The following is a 22,749-nucleotide window of genomic DNA, read 5'->3' as shown; positions in this document are numbered from 1 at the left end:
GAGGTCGGCTTCTACTAGCTTTTCCATTCGTCTGTAAAGAATTCCTGTTAGTATTTTATTAAACTGATAGTTCGGTAATTTTCACATCTGTCAACACCGGTTTTCTTTGGGATTGGAATTATTATATTCTTCTTGAAGTCTGAGGGTATTTCGCCTGTCTCATACATCTTGCTTACCAGATAGTAAACTTTTGTCAGGACTGGCTCTCCCAAGGCCGTCAGTAGTTCCAATGGAATGTTGTCTACTCCGGGGGCCTTGTTTCGACTGAGGTCTTTCAGTGCTCTGTCATACTCTTCATGCAGTATCGTATCTCCCATTTCATCTTCATTTACATTCTCTTCCATTTCCATAATATTGTCCTCAAGTACATCACCCTTGTATAGACCCTTTATATACTCCTTCCACCTTTCTGCTTTCCCTTCTTTGCTGGGAACTGGGTTTCCATCTGTGCTCTTGATATTCATACAAGTGGTTCTCTTTTCTCCAAAGGTCTCTTTAATTTTCCTGTAGGCAGTATCTATCTTACCCCTAGTGAGATAAGCCTCTACATCCTTACATTTGTCCTCTAGCCATCCCTGCTTAGCCATTTTGCACTTCCTGTCGATCTCATTTTCTAGACGTTTGTATTCCTTTTTTGCCTGCTTCATTTACTGCATTTTTATATTTTCTCCTTTCATCAATTAAATTCAACATTTCTTCTATTACCCAAGGATTTCTACTAGCCCTTGTCTTTTTACCTACTTGATCCTCTGCTGCCTCCACTAGTTCATCTCTCAGAGCTACTCATTCGTCTTCTACTGTATTTCTTTCCCCCATTCCTGTCAATTGTTCCCTTATGCTCTCCCTGAAACTCTGCACAACCTCTGGTTTGGTCAGTTTATCCAGGTCCCATCTCCTTAAATTTCCACCTTTTTTCAATTTCTTCAGTTTCAATCTACAGTTCCTAACCAATAGATTGTGGTCAGAGTCCACATCTGCCCCTGGAAATGTCCTACAATTTAAAACCTGGTTCCTAAATATCTGTCTTACCATTATATAATCTATCTAATACCTTTTAGTATCTCCAGGGTTCTTCCACATACACAACCTCCTTTCATGATTCTGAAACCAAGTGTTAGCTATGATTAAGTTGTGCTCTGTGCAAAATTCTACCAGACGGCTTCCTCTTTCATTTCTTAGCCCCAATCCATATTCACCTACTATGTTTGCTTCTCTCCCTTTTCCTAATGTTGAATTCCAGTCACCCATGACTATTAAATTTTCATCTCCCTTCACTACCTGAATAATTTCTTTTATCTCATCATATATTTCTTCAATTTTTTCATCATCTGCAGAGCTAGTTGGCATATAAACTTGTACTACTGTAGTAGGCGTGGCCTTCGTGTCTATCTTGGCCACAATAATGCGTTCACTATGCTGTTTGTAGTAGCTTACCCGCACACCTATCTTTTTATTCATTATTAAACCTAATCCTGCATTACCTCTATTCAATTTTGTATTTATAACCCTGTATTCATCTGACCAAAAGTCTTGTTCCTCCTGCCAGCGATCTAATTCCTACTATATCTAACTTAATCCTATCCATTTCCCTTTTTAAATTTTCTAATCTACCTGCTCAATTAAGGGATCTGACATTCCACGCTCCGATCCGTAGAACGCCAGTTTTCTTTCTCCTGATAACAACGTCCTCTTGAGTAGTCCCCGCCCGGAGATCCGAATGGGGGGACTATTTTACCTCCAGAATATTTTACCCAAGAGGACGCCATAATCATTTAAAAATACAGTAGCTGCATGCCCTCGTAAAAAATTACGGCTGTAGTTTCCCCTTGCTTTCTGCCATTCGCTGTACCAGCACAGCAAGGCCGTTTTGGTTATTGTTACAAGGCCAGATCAGTCAGTCATCCAGACTGTTGCCCCTGCAACTACTGAAAAGGCTGCAGCCCCTCTTCAGGAACCACATGTTTGTCTGGCCTCTCAACAGATACCCCTCCGTTGTGGTTGCACCTACGGTACGGCTATCTGTTTCGCTGAGGCACGCAAGCCGCCCCACCAACGGCAAGATCCATTGTTCATGGGGGGGGGGGGGGGGAGGAAGACTTAATTATGTACAGAATTTAAACAAACTGTGACTAAACTACTGTATGCAGAGAGATACTATTTAGAACCTACATGTCACTAAGAACATGAGTTTCACATGAAAGAACTCACAACAGCTCTGAGCATAATGAAGAGTAAGACCACTGCTAAATTTATTTGAAGTTATTCAAAACTGTAAGCCTACAGAAAAACAATGGCTCCTAACATTATTTGGCAAAATCATGTGAACTGCAAATCTTCTCAGAAACTTTCAGAAAGGTAATGGAATCACAGCTTTGGAACCAGGTACAAGAGGAACAGAGTCTGCTAGCTACTGGCCTCTCCCTTTAATTGGGATGGCACATAAATTACCAGGGAGGTTATTCTCAATAGCATCAAAGAAGCCATTAATAAAACAATCTTTGTTGCAAAGGGTGGTTTTGGGGGGGGGGGGGGGGGGGGGGAGAAAAAAAATTCTTCCATCAAGCTGACACAACAGTGATGGAACCTGGATTTCAGAGAGGCCTCAAATTGGTTGCAGCTTTTGTTGTTTTGAGAGCAGCTGGATCGTATGGAGAGAAGATCTGAGGCTCAAGTTTGTTGATGTAATTCCAAGTTTGAAGGTAGCACCTTTATTCAACAAACCACTCTCTGATCAATGTTTTTCAGTTTTTCTGAATGGAAAAGCCAGCAGATGGAAGATCCTGAACAATGGTCTGTTTCTAGGATGAGACTTTGCTCTATTCCATTTCATTTTTATGTCTAGAGCTCTCAAGTGGCTTTACTATATTGAATGAGTACTTTTATAAATGGTGATTCTAGCCAAACACAAGCAAACTGAGGTTGTAACATTGCACCAACATAATAAAGAGGCACAGTGTAAGCTAGAGTTACTATTTGATATGATCAAAGTTTCCCATAACTACTTCCCTAAATACCGATGTGTCATCTTCTCAGACAGACACTTTTATTTAAGCAGCACTGCATGAACCTGTAATAGAAGTTTGGATTAAGAGTAAATCTCCTCCACAAAATGACTGAAAACAATTGGGGAGCAAAGGCAAATGCTCTATGTAATGCTCCAATTTCATTTGTGTTTTCAAATGGCAAAGTGTAGTCCTGTATGAGAACATGGCACACATGCAAAAAAGATATGTCTGAATGAGCCTAAGGATGATTATTAGCACTGTAAAATCAATTTCCATTTATTTGTTACCTGGTTCGTGCAGTATTGCTTCTCGAGATCTCAAAGAAAAGCTGTCAAATCACAAATTCTTAAGAAGACACAATTTTTTTTTAAGAACGTAGTCAAACTGTGCATTCCAGAGACCACCAACTACACATATGAAGTCGTGAAAATCACTTAGGAGTGTTCTTCCAGTCGAAGACATTTTCAATGTCACCAAGAAATGGAAAGAACTAAATTCACCCCACCACATACACCTAATTTAAAATGTAGTGAACAAGTTTGCAGGGTCTGGTGTTCTCCATTGTGAAGGGCAGGACTCAATTCCATCCAAACAGGACAAGGGAGATTTGTCCACTCCTTAAAGAAGAAAGGTTAAAGTAAAAATTTATGTGACTGTTGTGCAGAGGAACAGACAACAAGAGAATATTTGGAGAACTGTCCCCTCCATGCATTCAAAGGTGATTAGCAAGACAGAGATGAAGTGGCGGTAAATGATGGTACCTGGCTGTCAAATTTAAACATCTAGATCAGCTGTGCACTTTTTCCGTGTGTTACATAATGCTAGATGATGATGATGATGATAATAATAATAATGTATAGTACCCTAACATAATTAATGCTTTGTTCCTTCAGTGTTCGTATTTTAGAAAGCACTGACATGTGATCATATGAGGTGTAGCTATAAAATAATGACACTGATGCTGTCACATAGTAAGTACGCATGCACAAAGATGAAAAACCATTAGCTGTGAAGCATGAAGCTATCTCAGTCAAATGACACATCTCTGGTGTCTGTAGACAAATCAGTATGTATAAAAGATGTTATTTTGTCTTGCCAGGAAAATGATAAGTGTAATAACAGAGCAACAAATTGTTGTGAAGTTTCATATGAAACATGGGAAACATGGGAAAACCACTACTAAAACCTATCTTTTACTAAAATAAGTGTACTGCAAAGACAGTTTATAATAAGTTTTTGAGTGATTCACACGTTCCCAAGAGGGCTGAGAAGATGCTGAGGACGATTCACGCCTGTAGAAGCCGACCTCGAGGAAGATCAGTTTGGATTCCGTAGAAATACTGGAACACGTGAGGCAATTCTGACCTAACGACTGATCTTAGAATAAAGATTAAGGAAAGGCAAACCTACGTTTCTAGCATTTGTAGACTTAGAGAAAGCTTTTGACAATGTTGACTGGAATACTCTCTTTCAAATTCGAAAGGTGGCAGGGGTAAAATACAGGAAGCGAAAGGCTATTTACAATTTGTACAGAAACCAGATGGCAGTTGTAAGAGTCGAGGGACATGAAAGGGAAGCAGTGGTTGGGAAGGGAGTGAGACAGGGTTGCAGCCTCTCCCCGATGTTATTCAATCTGTATATTGAGCAAGCAATAAAGGAAACAAAAGAAAAATTGCAAGTAGGTATTAAAATCCACGGAGAAGAAATAAAAACTTTGAGGTTCGCCGATGACATTGTAATTCTATCAGAGACAGCAAAGGACTTGGAAGAGCAGTTGAATGGAATGGACAGTGTCTTGAAAGGAGGATATAAGATGAACATCAACAAAAGCAAAATGAGAATAATGGAATTTAGTCAAATTAAGTCGGGCAATGCTGAGGGAATTAGATTAGGAAATGACACACTTAAAGTAGTAAAGGAGTTTTGCTATTTGGGGAGCAAAGTAACTGACCATGGTCGAAGTACAGAGGATATAAAATGTAGACTGGCAATCGCAAGGAAAGCGTTTCTGAAGAAGAGAAATTTGGTAACATCGAGTATAGATTTAAGTGTCAGGAAGTCGTTTCTGAAAGTATTTGTATGGAGTGTAGCCGTGTATGGAAGTGAAGCATGGACGATAAATAGTTTGGACAGGAAGAGAATAGAAGCTTTCGAAATGTGGTGCTACAGAAGAATGCTGAAGATTAGATGGGTAGATCACATAACTAATGAGGAAGTATTGAATAGGATTGGGGAGAAGAGAAGTTTGTGGCACAACTTGACGAGAAGAAGGGATCGGTTGGCAGGACATGTTCTGAGGCATCAAGGGATCACCAATTTAGTATTGGAGGGCAGCGTGGAGGGTAAAAATCATAGAGGGAGACCAAGAGATGAATACACTAAGCAATTCAGAAGGATGTAGGTTGCAGTAGGTACTGGGAGATGAAGCAGCTTGCAGAGGATGGGGTAGCATGGAGAGCTGCATCAAACCAGTCTCAGGACTGAAGACGATGACAACAACAAAAACGGCCTTCAACATCAAAAGCAAATGTAAGTATCGAAAAAGTAGGTAATGTGCTTCTCTCTGACCACTGGTTGAATATGTTGAATATTCGAATGATTGCTGAAACTGCAGGTATTTACAAAGAATGTGTTAAAGTAAATTTTTCATAACCAGTTTAACAGGAGAAAAGTGTGTGAGAAACTGGTGCCGAAAAATCTCACGACCAAACAAAAAGATGCTCGTGATATGTTTATACTGACAATAAGGATGCCATTGAAAGTGATCCCAATTTCATAGGAAGAGTGATAACATGTAATGAATCTTAGGTTTTCACATATGATCCAGGAACTAAGTGCCAATCCACGCATTGGAAGGGCTCAACTTCACCGAAAGGAGAATAATCTTGAATGAGCAAATCACAATTAAAAGCAATGACGATTGTTTTTTCGATATTTTTGAAACTGGATATCTTCACTGGGTTCCTGAAAGAAAAACTATTAATCAACATTACTACCTTTAAGTTCTTGCTCCACACGGTGTAAGGAGAGGGGGTAAAGAAAGAGATAAAGAAAGAAAGAAAGAGAAAGAGAAAGAGAAAGAGAGAGAGAGAGAGAGAGAGAGAGAGAGAGAGAAAGAGAAAGAGAAAGAGAAAGAGAAAGAGAAAGAGAAAGAGAGAGAGGGAGAGAGAGAGAGAGAGAGAGAGAGAGAGAGAGAGAGAGAGAGAGAGAGAGACTTGAATTGTGGGAGAATAAGTCATGGTTTCAGCATCAAGACAATGCACAGACTCATGCAGCATTGTCTGTTAAGAGGTTTCTCGCAAGGTGCAGCATCCCAGTATTCAAACACCCACTTTATGCATCAGATTTAGCACTGTTTGTGTCTTATCTGTTCCCAAGATCAAATCTGCATTACAAGGGATAAGATTTCAGTACACTGAAGCAATAAAAGAAAATGTGGCACACGGCATCAAGGAGCTCACAGGGGAAGACTTCCAGCACTGTTTCCATCAATGGAAATTTCAAACTTAGTGTTGTAGGGATAGGAGGGAAGTATATTGAGTCTCACGCTCAATAACTAAATAAACATGTTTTTGTGATAAAATGTTTTACAGCAATAGTTCTGTTACTTTATAGCCATACCTTGAATAATCATTAAACATATTCTACTGCCGCTATCCAGAATAATTCCCCCTTAACTAAAACAAAACATAAAACACTCTATTCAAGAGATGTCAGTGTCAACAAGATTTCACACATGAATGCAGCTGACATCATTTCATGAAGCTATGAACAATTACAATATGCTCATGACTACTATCAGATGCTCATGAACACTAACTAATATATGGCTCACATTAAAACATAACATTTCCAATGTTTATATTCTAAAGAAAAACAATAAATGAAGAAAGTGGGTAAACATTTTCTAAATTATTTGACTCACATGATTTTTCTTTACTGATTCAATAAAAAGTTGCAGCTTCTCATCAGAATCTACAAATATAATACTGTCAAATGGTAAAGCTAGTTGATGATACGTAATTAAACTGTTGTCCCAATTTTCTTCAGTTTCTTCAGATTTTTCACACTGAAGCCTGTAAAAATATGAAGACAAATTATGTAGGATGTACTAAAAGAACAATAGTTATTTGAGAGTATTAACAATAGAACTAAATCACACAAAATCCCTTACAGTGAATTTATTACTAGAAGTAACATTCATCTCATCATGGACAGTTGGCCTTACATCGTCCACGTTGGACCGGTATAAGGAACTGTGACTTTTTACGATAATAAAAGATGAAATAAAAATTATCTGCATCAGTCACTCTTTCTTTCATTCCACAACATATTTTGAGAGTTTACACTCTCATCTTCAGGTGGCACACTGATGTAATGTCACATTTGTGCTATATGCATGCAGTCAGTTGTTTGTTGTGGTTTCCTTTTCAATCTGTTCCAGTAATTTGTCTCACAGACATGAACCAATAACATAAAATATTCATCTTTAATTTGCTCGAGTGTTCGAGATCTGAACCAGATCGGACTAAAGGAAGACATTGAAGCAATTCAGAGGTGGGCTGCTTGATTTGTTGCTGGTAGGTTTGACCAAGTTTTACGGACTTGCTTCAGCCTCTCAAATAGGAATCCTTGACATGATGGAAACATTCTTTATTATGAATGCTGTTGAGAAAATTAGGGAACTGGCATTTGGAGGTGACTGCAAAATGATGCTACTGCTGCCAACATACACTGCACATAAGGACCACAAAGATAAGGTACAAGAAATTAGAGCTCATATGGAAGCATATAAACAGTCGCTTTTCCTATGCACTATTTGCAAGTGGAACAGAACAGGTAATGACTAGTAGTGGTATGGGTGCCCTCCATCACATGCTGTACAGTGGATTGCATGTAGATGTAGATGAAGTATGTTATTGATGTGTGTTCCATGAGACAAATCCAGTCAAAGATTTACATTTATGACAAACTATAGGGTTCTGTGCACTGGAACAGATTGTTTTTGATACTGGCTGCATCCAGCTAGCAAAAATTTAGCTTAATATCATTGTGCCACATGAAGATGAGAGTGCAAACTCTCTAAACACATTGTGAGGTGAGATACAAAAGAGTGTCCGACACAGTTTTATTTTAGCATTTATGAATAATTATGTAAAAATTGAAACAAGTCACCATTTAAATTATGATTTTTTTAAAAAAAAAGAAGATACCAAATAACAATCACAGGGTAAAATAGAATTTTCTTCCTGTCTTCTTAACTGCCTTGTCAAGTTTTTTTAAGCATGAAAAATAAGCAGTAAAAAGTAGGCTGCATTTCTCGCCTACCGTATTTACTCGAATCTAAGACGCACTTTTTTCTGGTTTTTGTAATCCAAAAAACCACCTGTGGCTTAGAATCGAGTGCAAAGTAAGTGGAAGTTCTGGAAAATGTTGGTAGGTGCCGCCACAAGTAACTTCTGCCGAGAAAAATATGTAGCGCTACACAGGCATGCTTTGCAGGCATAAAGATAAATACTGGCGCCAAAAACTCTGCGTCAGAAAAAAAAAAAAAAAAAAAAAAAAAAAAAAAAAAAAAAAAAAAAAAAAAAGTGGAAGATGAGCTTTCTTCTCCACCCCGAGTTTCGACCACTGCATTTTCATACATTATCCAACAACGTAAATACAAATTCCGTACTGTTCATCTTCGAATGTAGCAGCATTTCAGCGTACTACAAAAACCGGCCTGCAAGACTGTTTGGGATGTTTGTCAATATGGCTAAATCTACGTTCTGAATTTTTTCCTGCCTGTGAGAAGAGATGGTTGCTAATAGGAAATTTTATGAATTGTGAATCACATGCAGTTTCTCTTCACCATAAGAATAATACGAATATAAACATTTTGCCATGTATTCTTTGGTGTTTGCTGCTATCTCATTTAAATCCTGTCTGCCTAATAAACTACGAAACTAGTGTGAGACAACACCAAATGCGGAAGAATATACACATCATGTCATATTCGTATTATTCTTATGCCTGATAGTGATACAGTCAGAAATGAAGCACGGCAATTGACTAGATTTTTAGATCCAAGATGACTAATTTCTGTGCAGAATGTAATGTACAAAAGAGGCACCTGCAAAGATTTTCAAACAGAGAAAAATTTTAGCTCAACTCTCGTTCAGAACATCATCTATCACACGCAGTCTATTTTTTGGTTCTTGTTGATCATTATCAAAGGAAGCAGCAGTGTAAGTAACAACAAATAGCAGTATCTTGCCATTGTTTCGCTAATGAGACAATTCCTCTCTTTTTTTTAATTGTAAGCGGCGATAGGGTGCACACTAGCAAGCCATGCCGCGAGCGGCGACAGGTCATAAACACACATTGTCAGAATGCGACAAACAATGCATGACATAGTACAATAATGCATTTTCAGCTAGAGTGACGTAAACACCCATAACAAAGAGAACGGCATTTACCAGATCAAAGAAAAATAAGCAATCGATTCAAACCAGACGAACCATGTGGAAAAGGAAGGGAGCCCGTATAAATACAGACGGAGCGCTTGACGCATAGTAATGGCTACCTGGTAAAGCTTAACTGCTAAGCTTACAACTCGAACCAAACTACTGTAGCTGTATCGTCATTCATTCGACCTAAATTGTGTCTCATATTACAATGAACCAGCTTTGTTTTGATTTGATTTGGAGGTGCGGCCTTAAACTTTTCTCTTACCTTGAATTTCGAGTCTCAAATTTCAGGTGCGGTTTAGATTCGGGAAAATTTTTTTCCTTGATTTCGAGTCTCATTTTTCAGGTGCAGCTTAGATTTGAGTAAATACGGTACTTGGAAATGTTAAGAAAGACTGTGCCAAATCTTTGCATTGTGGAATCATTATAGATTTTTTTAACAAGAAATGTAAAAACATCTTTCAAAAGCAGAAGTCCAATTTAAAAATAAGAAAGAGTGCAATTTGACAAAAATTAGAATATATGTGGGCTTACAGTTACATAAGGATACTGATAAATAAATTTACAGCCCTTCGCTGCAAACAAATAATTCTCCAAAGAGACTGATAATGAGAAATGCTAGAGGTTTCAGGAGAAAGCAAGATCTTTCGCTAAACAAAGTGAATACAGTGATGTGCAGTGCACAACTATAGCTTTGGCATTTTCCTCCACCTACTTTCCTTATAAATCTTTATAAAATTGTTCTATTTTGCTATATTTGACCCATCTCATTTTTCCTATTAGCAATTTGTGCTTTCATTGGCCCATATGAATAGTGTTCATATATCTTCGTTTAACAATGCCTAATCACTTAACTCTACCTTTACTTAAAGATAATAAATTCCAGAAGTCTATGATCCAAAGATGTGTTAGTACAGCTAGAAGAGGAATTAAAGGAGTTTAAATGGAATCTAGTTTACTTATGAGAAATGAGGCAAAAAATGAAGGCTATGTACAGCAAAAAATCAAAACATTTGTTTGCTACACATAAACAGATGAGGTTAGAAATTAAGGTGTAAACTTTATTGGAAACAAGAAAATTAAAAACAATATTATACACAGGGTATTTATAAATGAATATTGGGGTTTTAAAGCTATATAATATCTATTATATTAAACTTACAGTTATAAATGATATGTCAAATGAAAGAACAATTCAAATAGTTTTACCAAGAACATTATAAATGTTCAATGTATACACCCTTTGTCACATGGCACACATCAAGTCTAGAGCAGAGTTCTTCCCAAACGTTGATAAGTTTGTCTTCAGTGATTGTAGCAAAAGCTGCTTCAATCCTGTCTCTTAATTCAGGGAGGTCTGCTAGTAGCGGAGGCACGTACACACGATCCTTGATGAAGCCCCAAAGGAAAAAAATTGCATGGAGTTAGGTCGAGTGAATATGGAGGCCACGCAAAGCAAGCCCTGTCATTGGGCCCCTTGCCACACCCAATCAGAAGGTGAATCATGCATGAGTGAGATATGTTTTGCCTTTGCCCTTTCCAGCACTTGGGTATGGACTTGATGTGTGCCCTGTGACAAATGGTGCTCACATTAACATTTATAAAATTCTTGATAAAACTGTTTGAGTTGCTCTTTCATCTGACATATCATTTATAACTGTAAGTTTAATATAATAAATATTATAAATCTTAAAACCCTGATACTTATTTATAAACACCCTGTATATAAAAGAAACCTCATACTCCATTTGAAAAACCAGATATATGGTCCGGTACCATCCATTACACTGCCTACACATGAGGTGGTATCAGTAGGCAATGACAGAGGCCCTAGAGGTGGTCACCATGGTCATGACAAAGCTAACAAAGGTGGCATCCGACTGCAACACACTGTGTCCTCAGACATTGCTGCAAGTATTGCTCCACTAATTAAGTCAACAGTTGCACCATTTACTACTTTAATTTCCATTTTTCCATAAAACTAGTATAGTACATTGTCAGGACCTATTTGGTGGATCACCATGATACCTAAAGATGGAGTCACTATACAAACAGTTAGAAATATTATCTGCCACGCTGCTCCCAAGTATCCAAAACTCTGGATCTTTAACTGTTACATTTACTCTGTTTCATTGTACTATCTTTAGGGCCCATCTAAATCAACACACATAATCTGGAAATCGCTATGAAGCGTATGGTGGAGGGTATTTGACATCAATTCACACATTGGGCTTTTAGTGATACATGCAAACACCCATTCTGCATTTCCAGGTCTTCCCTCTCGTTATTCATTCTTGAAGAGGTGCTCCAGATAAGGGTCACACACAATCAGAAGGTGAATCATGCATGAGTGTGATATGATGTGCCTTTGCCCTTTCCCAAATATTCAGGAAGTATTTGTAAGTACATTAAACTACTTAACGAAGCACATTTTACAAAATTTGACCTCTTCCTTTACTATTTCAAGGAAAATACTTCTCAAACATACCCTCCTTAATCCTGTACAATCAACGGACTTCTTTACAATACCACATTCGATATTCTAATTCACCCTTTTTATGATTCGCAACTGAACATAAAAATTTAAAAATATCTCTTGCAGAGTGTCGCTGATTATATGTCCGTAACCTGGAACATGCAGCTTGTGTAAACTATTGTTTATTTTATTTCCTATTTACTATGTTGAAAGACTTACTACTTTGGCAGAAAAGGTTTGATAGGGGAAGGAATGAAATTTAGCTAAGTTCAAAGAAGAGTTCTGACATTTACTACAGGTCAATGAGGAATAAGTCATGAAAAATCTTATTTATAATGGACAAACTAGGATTTGACAAGTTTGCTCATTTGTCACTTCTTTAATCACTCTCACTACAGATTAACACTTTATTTATGCATAAAACACTGTTGAAGTAACAGCAAAAAGTTTAAACAACTTTTTTTTTTACCTTAACTTCCTTTCCTGTGAATATATTCTTACATTTTCAGGCCATTTACTCTGTGGGATGTTATAATAGTTAGTCCAGTACAGAGCTTCTTCTGGATCGTTTGCTAAATTTACTAAAACAATAAGCTCTTCTTGTAAACGTACATCATCTTGTACTGCTTCTCGTACCATTTCTCGCCAGCTATCAGTACCTAAGTAGAAATTGTTATCCCAAGAATCACTGACCACATGAATAACTTTGAAATTAAAATGATATTCTTATAATTTAAAACTAAACAACATTTAATTTTTGAGTAAAATTGATTCAAACTGCTTCTTGAATGATTGTTACCCAAAGTCACTGATATTGATGATGAGAAATAGAAAAGCTGTTAAGAAGCAGCGTTCCCAAAATTTACACATTTCAAATCATTATAATTGTATCATCAATAACACAGACTGTATCATAGTTTTATTGCAAACTTTATCTAAACTATGCCAGTAACAGCTTGATAAATCATTCGTAAAATGCACAAAATAGAATCGAAAGCAAGTCACCTGAAAGTGTCTGGAACTAAACAGTTACAATGCAATAAATTAAACAGTTTTCTACCTCACTTACCATCAATTAATTTAATTTAAGAGTGTATTTCTGCAGTATTCTGCCTTTTATCAGGAGTCAGATTCTGCAGGAGGCACAAAATACTGTAACTCATTCAAGTTAATAGTAACAATAACCACACGCAAATTAATATTTTAGCAAGCATGTCCCCCACCCCATCCCCCCTTTCCTCACAAGTACACACACAGAGGAAGGGAGGGAGAAAGGCAGAATTTCTTATATGATGAGGTAACTGTGTGACAGAATCTGTGTACCCAGTCTATCTGCATCTAGAGTGAATCTATGCACAAGTGTGAGAACATTTTCTAAATTTTTGTGCAGCATGTAACTTATTAGATGTGTAGCGGCCCAGGGTGGTGGCCTCTACAATGGCTAGGTTGAGATGAGGTGGTTGATTGTCATCAATGTTGTCCGATGATTACTCAAAATACAGTCATCCCGTAGTAGCAATGCCACTCAAGTATGCTGACAGTGGTGAGGTGAGTGGTGCTCATGCAACTGGCACCCAGTGACCAGCTAGGCCAAAATGACAACATGCAACATATGTGGCAGACCGTCTATGGTCACAGTGCCACTCCACAGCTCACGGCACACGCGCCCCTGCAGACCAAGAAGCCTGCCACCATTATTTCACAGGAAGACAGCCCCAGTGGTGGTGTACATCACTATGAACAGAGGCATACAGCATCAGGTTGACTGCACAAATACAGGTGGTTAGGTGGCTACACAGCCTCAGTCAAGAGCCTCCAAGGCAAAGAAAGTCCAGCTGCAGCTAAAGTGAGCCCAGAATGGTCCACCAACTGGAAGGTGTAAAGCCCATGGGTGTGTATTTACAATTAGAGGTCAGCTCATCGGTAGTGGAGCCCAAAGCCTCGTAGTGAGGGCTTGCAAAATGCTGTCACCCCCATCACCAGGAGTGGACCTCGCCTGTTGGCAGTCTGAGATGCCTTTGGCTATAAATTATTGGTATTTATACAGCTTTGGCACCCACTTGTTGTGCCAAGGCACTGCTTCCAACCACATACACCAAAACAGGGCAGTAGCCAGAAGGGTGACAACTGGCCTGCTGTTGTCGAGGTCTGCACACCGTCTGCTGCATCTTTGGTAATGCGAGTGTTGGCTCCTGTCCTGCAATGTGGAAACTGGATGGTGCTATTGCTGCATTTGACGTATCAATGTTTTGGTCCACTCTGCACCTACTGACATCCGTGGTGCACTTGCGGCGCTTGTGGCAGCTCTGTTATTTTACTTAGTAATGCTGCAAAATAGTGACAGCACACTAGGTGTTCCACAGAGCCACTATATCTCATCAGTGGAGTATCTGACAATATAGTTTACTTCTAATATTTTCACCTTACACCTACAGTATTCACTGATGAAAGTAATCTTGAATTGGGCAGAAGTAGTAGTGATAATTATAGTAGCACTTAACTTTTCTCTCACAATTTTCCCTATAATTATTCACGAAAACTTTTGTTTCCTCAAAGCCATTTTATTGCCTTTAATAATCACTTGAATTAGCTTTAGGTCTTTGTTATGTATGTTTCCTCACTGTGACACACAACACCTCTTGCAGTGTCCATCACTGAAGTTGAATGAGCAACTCTCATTGTTGTCTTTAGATATTTTCTCTCTCTTCGATTAGTCCTACTTATTGAGTAATACTCTAGAATTGGTGCACTAGAGTTTTGTAAATCACCTTTTCTGGATGAATTACATTTCCTCATGATACTCCCAATGACTCTGTATCTGGCAGTCTTCCCTTAAAAATGGTACTAGGTGGCCATTCCACTTTCTATTACTCCAGACTCTTAATCCTACATATTTTATTGTTTTCAGTGTTTCCAATGATTGATTATCAATCATGTAATCAATCTATAATGGGTCTCACTAACTGTCTACACACATATTTTTTTATGTTTAGGATCAACTACCAAACTATCAGTTTGAAAACAATGCAGCTAAAATGAGAAATAGTTCAGCATCAGTGTGTTGGAGCAACAGGTAGGCACAAAAAGTGATTCGTAGGTCCTAATTACAGAAGAAGTACTGACAGCAAACAGACAATAATTGTTCAAATAAAAATGTTGTAACTAGGTATAATTACAACATAACCAGTAGACTGAACACAACTTTATTTCATGGAAGCATTAACAACTTGAACACAGTATTTTAGTAACATTCAGCAGGAACCAATTACATACACAAAAAGCTGTAGCAATACACAGAGAGAACTAAGGCTGAGCAATTCCTCCTGATCAAATACTGGGATCAGACTGGGTGGCAGGCAGGAAAAAGCATCAGCTTTTGCTTGTTGATTTGTAGGGCGGAAATGAATCTCATAGTTGTTATGTGAAAGGAAAAGGGCTCAATGCGGAAAGTGATGTGCTGCTTTATCTGGTAATGACGCAGAAGGACTCTGAGTAAGGAAACCAAAGATTTGTGATCAGTGGCCAGTGATTTGGCACCATAGAGAAAAACATGGAATTTTTTCACAGCAAAGACAATGGCCAAAGCTTCCCTCTCTATCTGAGAGCAACTAGTCTGAGCAGGAGCCACCATGATGTCTATGAGTCAGTACCGTCCCCAATTCGTACAGTGAACTGTTTGTCACAAGGATCAAGTGGAGACCTGGTTGGTACGTCACTAAGCAGGGTGCAGATCACAACATGGTCTCACGTTTCTCTATGATCTTAGGTCTGAAGATGGTTTGGAAATGAGCCAAAACTGGTAATCGGTAAAGAAAAATTGTGATCTTGATGTAGGATTTTTATACATATATGTGATAAATGATAGCTAATCACATTACTAGATGATCATTCAAAATCAAAGTAAAACAAAAGAAATATTGTTCAGTGCCAGAAATGATGAAGGTCATATATTAACAGACTTTTTGCGAAGAGGAGCAGTAAATGAGGGGTACTAGGAAAATGTTTGTCCATAACACATTGTATTGAAAGAAACAGATAGAGAATGCTCTTGATAAGGACAAAATATAAGTAGCAATGTAACTGACCATGTTTTATTAAACAGTAAGGAAATTTAGACTTACCTGTTGTAAATGGAAGTGAGGTCATTGTGAGGTTAAGAAGGAATACGATTTGGCTAGAACCCAAATATTTAGTGACAGCAGTATGAAATGGTTTTTGGGAATGTTTCTAGATATTCTTATGTGGAAATGTAGAAAAATCTCAAAACAGGACAAAGAATAGCATCCAAAGATGTTTGTGATGCTTTGTTATAACAATGTTTTGTCAAAGTTAGCAAACTTTCTCAAGTTTTTTTTTAGCATTAACACTTACCATGCGGCAGCCGTAATATTACGTCGCGGGCGGAAACGAAGAAAATGCGGCCGCCGTAATATTACGTCCCGCTGCATTTCACAATGTTTTAGTATTTCAAACGCATTTTTAGCGTTCCCGCTACAACCTGTAGGTCCTGTAATGCTTGTAGTTCATCATATTATCGCTAGACCGCAGCACCTAGTGTGGTAATGCGATATATCCGTATATATTTCCGAACGAATTTACGTGTGTTTTTCAATGGCGAGTGATGAGGATGCAAAACTTCGAAAAATGATTGAAGTTCTTGCTGAACCTACTGATGATGATTTTTCGGATTTCGATAGTGACAGTGATTACGAAATGCCGGAAAATAATGATAGTCCAGGTAAGTCTAACACCTTACTAAATTGATGCAGAACAAGACAGTTCATGTTGCAATTTGTTCTGTTACGTTCCGTATTATTTCAGACACAGATTTGTCGTCAGATGAAGGTGAGCCACCGCCTGTATTCCCCCCCACTCATCTCATCGAAAGAGGCCAAGATTGAGTGACATTTCACAGGATGACTGGACTATAGTGGATCAAACACCAAACATTTTGTTATTTACAGGGTCTCATGGTGTGCTAAATAATGTAGGACTCAGTCAGTCTAGTGAATATTTAGATTTTTTTCCTCATTTTATAAATGACAGGGTTATTTCAATTATGAAGGAACAAACAAACCTATATGCTAGACAGAAGCTGGTCACACAGAGCACAAAACAAATTAGGGCTCAATTCTAGATTCAAGCAGTGGAGCACGCTAACAATTGCTGAAACAAAGACGTTTCTGGCTATTATCCTCCACATGTCAATCAGTGAGAGGCCAAGTATGGCCAGTCACTGGTGTAGTGACCCAGTGGTTAGCTGCAATTTTTGCCCCAATATCATGCCACAGGACAGATTTCTGAATATTTTGTCTATGTTCCACATAAACGACAATCCAAAGCAAAAAAAGAAAGGTGAAGTACACTTTGATGCCCTTCATAAGGTCAGGCCTCTTCTGGATGATTTGGTAAGGAATTTCAAAGAAAGTTATCAGGCAGGTGAAGTGCTAACCGTTGATGAAGGTATGTGTCCTTTCAGAGGGCATGTAGGTTTCAAAGTTTATATGGCTAATAAGCCAAACAAATATGGCATAAAGCTATACATTCTTGGAGAACCCAAAACTGGGTACATATACAACTTTGAAGTTTACCACGGAAGGGACGATAAACTGGACAACAGTGCTTCTGCAGTGGTAAAGTGATTGCTCGGCTCACTCCAAGGTAAAGGCCACACTGTATATGTTGACAGATTTTACACCAGTGTTCAGCTAGCCGAAGAACTGGCTAGAGCCAATACTGGTCTTCTAGGGACAGTAATGCCAAACAGAAAAGGACTGCCAAGGCTCTCAAAGACGGTAAACTCAAAAAGGGTGAACAAATATTTTGCCGCAAGAACAATGTGCTAGTATTGCGATGGAAAGACAAGAGGGATGTGTGGATGATAAGTACCAGGCACACATCCTCAATGTTGCCTGTTGCTACAAGAGAAGGCAATGAGAAGTTGAAACCAGTGGCAGTGCTGGATTACAACAAACATAAAGCTGGTGTAGACCTTTTTGATCAGTGTCTTTCATATGGAGCACTTGATCATAAAACAGTGAAGTGGTCGAGAAAACTTGCCTTCCACTGTATAATTATGGCGGTTTCAAATGGTTGTATTTTGCACAATTGCATCCATGAGAAGAAACTGAGCACTCCTAAGTTTATACAGGAGGTCTGCACTGCGTTAGTGTTACAGAGAGGAGAGAGAATTGAGGATTCTCATGGACCTTCAATGATTGCTCGATTGTCGCAGAAACATTTTCCGAACCGTGTGGAAATGGCAGAAGGGAAAAAGAAAGCACAAAGACATTGTGTAGTGTGTAGTGGAAAACGAAAGAACATTACTGGGAAAGCTGGGACGAAAGATACTTCTTATGAGTGCGTGAGTGTAACGTAGGTTTGCGTGTCACCCCGTGCTTCAAGCTTTATCACACTGTGGTTCACTATGCAAAATAACTTATGTGTATGTAGCTATGCTTTATGTGCAAATGGTATAACAAATGTCTTTTCAGTGTCAAATGATCACTTTCCAAAATTTATATCTTCTTTAAATTGAATAAAGTAGTAAAAATAAATTTTTGACAAAAATTTATTTTCATAAAATCGAGGAGAAATCCGCATAACTTCTTGGAAACAGTATATGCCCCATACACATGACTGTTAACCCATGTAAAGTTGAACCTTAAAGTTTTAAACCATACCTGTAGCTTTTATTTATCTATAACTAAATGTCCTTTACAGCTATTTAAAATCTGTTGAAAATAGAAAAAATCAGCCAGCACACAGGTAGTGGCATGCAGTTAAGGGCTTAGCATGGTAAGTGTTAAAGTTGTTTTTAAACTGAAAACTTGCTATAATGGTGTGCATATGTGAAGGTCGAAGAGCAATGTGTTGTGCACTGAAAGAGATGGAGAATACTTTACAGTGGTTCCAGTGTGCTATCTTTTCCTATCTCTCAATGCCACACAATCATTTTTGTTTTTTCAATTAATAATTTTTTTTTCCTCTCTCTCTCCAACTGTTGCATAACTGACGACATCCGGGTCTGTGGTACACCAGGCTTTTAAACTTATAAAGTTTTGTTTATTTCAAAAGAAAATAAAATATGCATAACAATCTATCTTGACTTCTTTTTTATATTATCAAAACTAACCACAGGTGCATATCACACGCAAACATGAGAAAAACCAAAATACAATAACAAAAAAATTGTGGGTTTTAAACTAATCATCATCATCATCATTATCATTATTATCATTATTATTATTATTATTATTTCACTATCCTCATTATACTGAACCCTCAAAATATCGAATGAATTTTGTCTTCCCTACAGATTCGATAGATCGATGTTTGACTATATAGGACAGCTGACAACCATACTCGTGGTATATTTTCCTGCCAGGCCATAGAGTTTTGAAGATGTGAGAACACAGCTGAATTTTGGGAGTGATATGTTCACATGAGGCTCAACCCAGATCTGAGTGCCGCTAAATCTCAGTGCTCTGGATCTGTATAAACAGTATCCGTGCTGGTCCCATGCCATGAGGACCTTGTGTCAATCTATTCATTCAGCAGTAAGTTTGTCCTTGCCTCCAGCTACTATGGCTTATTAGCTAAAAGCTAAAATGTATAGCTGTCTTTTCATTGTGCCTGCCTGTGACTCATCGTCTCCTCTCTATGGTGAGTAGTACGCTATCCTTTTCATAATATTGTTGTTATTCCATCCTGGACTTTCCACTGCTGCATCACTGAATATATTTCATGTGTATTCACATGCCATGAGGAAATCCACTCTGACTAAATGCTGTTATTTGTTGGTACCAGTAGTTCAACGGAAGGAAAATGACAAGACGAAACAGCTGTGACCCTGCTGGAATAACCATCCCTGTATCATTGAGTGACTGTAGGTAACTGAGGACAAAACTACATCAGGATGCCCACATAATTACTCAAAGTGTGCTCTACTGCAAATATGAATCCAGCTGACAAATCAAATTCTCACTATATAGCGCAGATGCTGAGTCACAGGCAGGTACAACAAAAAGACTGTCAAACAGGTAAGCATTCGGCTAAAAAGGCCTTCATCAGAATTAGACAAATTACTTGTTTGGCAGTCTTTTTGTTGCGCCTATCTGTGACTCAGCTTCTCCGCTATATGGAAGCAGTAATCTATACTTTTCATAATGCTGCATTATTCCATACCAGATTTTCCATTGTCTAAATCCAACTGACACTGTACTCAAGCCCAAAGTTATTATCTATGGTAGTACCAAGAATTTATCATTATATTATGCTGCAAACAAACAAAATCGAACTACCTGCTAGACAAGTGTTATTCCCCCTCCCCGGTGGACTGTACAAGTAACGCCTACAAACAATTGCACTCTGGAGACTGAGTAGAACACCTGAGCATTAAAAACCACCATTTCAACTTTTAACTATCTTCTTATTAACACAGTCTTAGAAATTTTGCACTGACAGGGTGTAATGGCGTGAACAATGTCAGATAAGTGATCACAGTGAAATGCACTGATGTGCCATGTCCTCATGTGAGACAGTGTTCTTAGCACCCATCAGAGTTAGAAGGGGGCCTCATTGTGGATCTCCATTTGGTCATTGGTCAATGTCCAGATTTGTGGAGTATTTAGCTGTGACTATGGCCTGATGGTGGATTGCTTCGGAATGTGAGAGCAGGCATACTCATCATCAATGTTCCATTAGATCATATCTGACTACTACCAGGCAACATCAGTATATTGTGTGCAAAGCCCCTTTGCATCTGTACTTGCCACCTGCATCTATACTTGCCACCTGAGTACAAGTAATAGACTCCCTGGAACAGTCTGTGAAACCCCGCATCTTTGGCCGGAGATTTGCAGCAGCCGCACTACGACATTACCATCCCATGCAAAGGCACAGGCCCACAACATGTATGGCTGCCTAGAAGGAAGTCAATTTCCTTCATACGCTGAGGTGGATGTGCCCATAACTACCATTATTGTAGGAAACAGTTATTAAGGATGCAATGTGTGGTGTCACTCCGTACACATGCGAAGAATATAAGTTGCTATATGATCAGTTCTTTTAGTGTGATGCAGGCAGCAGAGGTAGCTGGAAAATGCCCATGAGGAGTAAAATATGCGAGTAGCCAAATTGTTCAGTAAGTGCCTTTTTAAAAAAATAACATCAGTCTATGTAGTAAAATGACTTCTCTCAATATATTCATAGTGGCTCTAGAATCACTTATACAATACACTTATTGACAAATAGCTGCACTATGAATGATGCCATGATCGGAAAGCAGAGACTGCTGATGAATGGCATCACACTGTGTTCAGCAATGAATCACAGTTCTGCACTACCCCAGATGATCACTCTCGGTTATTAAGTTGGTGATCTGGGGAAAGGTAACAATCCTTCAATGTTTTGGAGAGGTGTTACTTCTGGCATCATGGTGTGGAGAGCTATTACATGGCTGCTAGTGATTGGGTGAACTGCGGCACAACATTAGCCATGGATACCCCACATCCTCATGCCTTACCTCTCATGCGATGGTACCATGGTGTCATTTTTCAACAACACAATGCTCTTTCGCACGCTGCACATGTGCCTATGAACAATCCACATGATGCTGAGGTGCTCCTGTGGTCAGTAACATTCCCAGATCTGTCCCTGATAGATGTGTGAAACCAGCTCGGACTTTGATTCTGTCCCAATGCCAGTATAAAGGATATGGACCATTTACAACAATAGTTATGGGTCAGCTTGCCTCAGGAGATAACATCATGCACCATCTTAACCCACAAAGTTTCGTTTTGTTTCTTCCTTCCCTTCTAAAAGCCTCACTCCCCCCCCCCCCCCCCCCCCTCCCAACAACTGCAGTGTGCGTGCTATGGCAGCAAACTATACTGGCACTTATATTTCATTTGCATATCTGGGATTACGTGACTCAGAATGAAGCCAAAAATGGATTTAAAACAGATGTAAATAAAGTAAACAAACACAGGTGAGTGCAAAATCAGTTAGAATATAGTCTGTACATTTCGAACAACAAGCAGCATTGGTTCATCGAGCAACAAACCAGACAATGTCCCTGAAAGATCTCTAGGTAGATTCCACTACTGCTAAATTATTCTTGAATAAACAATTTGTTCTATGGACTATGAGTTTCCAATTTTCTGATTAAGTACTCCATTAGCACAACTAAATGTTCAATCCATTTTGAGTGCTCTGTTTCATGGTGCCCATTGTTATAAACTAAATTTTGGTAAAATGGCCCTCATTTTATCTGATGGAGATATCTGATAATGCCAATATCATATCAGCGCACACTCCGTTGCAGAGGGAAATTCTCATTCTGGAAATAAAATGTGTTGTGCATGATCGTTCACCTATAACAAGCATTGAGCAAATGGAAGACTTGATGTAAATAGCCTTTCCTTTTTGACAGTAACATGTCAGATAGCCTTTAGTCTTCTCTGGAGAAGTTGCAAGATGGTCGAATGTTTCATCAACGAATTTCCATGGAATTTCCAGGTTTCTTAAGTTTGAAAGTCCAAACTTCCTTGAGCCTGCTTTTGTTGTACATGAGAGCAAATTATACTTCACCAATTTTCAAAGCTGCAAATGACTTTTTATTAATTGCCACATCAATTTAATGTACTTCTATGCCTTTTCTTACATGACTCCACAACTGATTGTTTCCAAAAGATTTTAGAATTATTTGAAACAAAATTTCTCAGAAAATGTCTTTCCCCCAGTCTTTCTCAGAAGTTCTGAAGTTTTTCAAAATTCTATGAGATTTGTCAAACTTTTCCAATAAATTAAATTT

The 22,749-nt window shown here is 38.5% G+C and overlaps 1 protein-coding gene across 7 annotated transcripts in view; it reads right to left on the bottom strand.

The window, feature by feature from the left end:
* The window catches only part of LOC126363261 (exonuclease mut-7 homolog), a 265,763-nt gene that overhangs the window by 154,803 nt on the left and 88,211 nt on the right, over positions 1 to 22,749 (bottom strand). For all 7 annotated transcript variants that reach the window (XM_050007953.1, XM_050007952.1, XM_050007948.1 and 4 more), the window contains exons 8-9: positions 12,403 to 12,592; positions 6,931 to 7,081 (exon numbers count right to left, since the gene is read on the bottom strand). In XM_050007953.1, the coding sequence (XP_049863910.1) occupies positions 6,931 to 7,081; positions 12,403 to 12,592 (341 nt within the window). The remainder of the gene's footprint in view (positions 1 to 6,930; positions 7,082 to 12,402; positions 12,593 to 22,749) is intronic.

Source organism: Schistocerca gregaria, chromosome 1 (genome assembly GCF_023897955.1).
Source record: "Schistocerca gregaria isolate iqSchGreg1 chromosome 1, iqSchGreg1.2, whole genome shotgun sequence".
NCBI classification, from domain to species: domain Eukaryota; kingdom Metazoa; phylum Arthropoda; class Insecta; order Orthoptera; family Acrididae; genus Schistocerca; species Schistocerca gregaria.
This window is presented reverse-complemented; position numbering and strand designations above follow the sequence as displayed.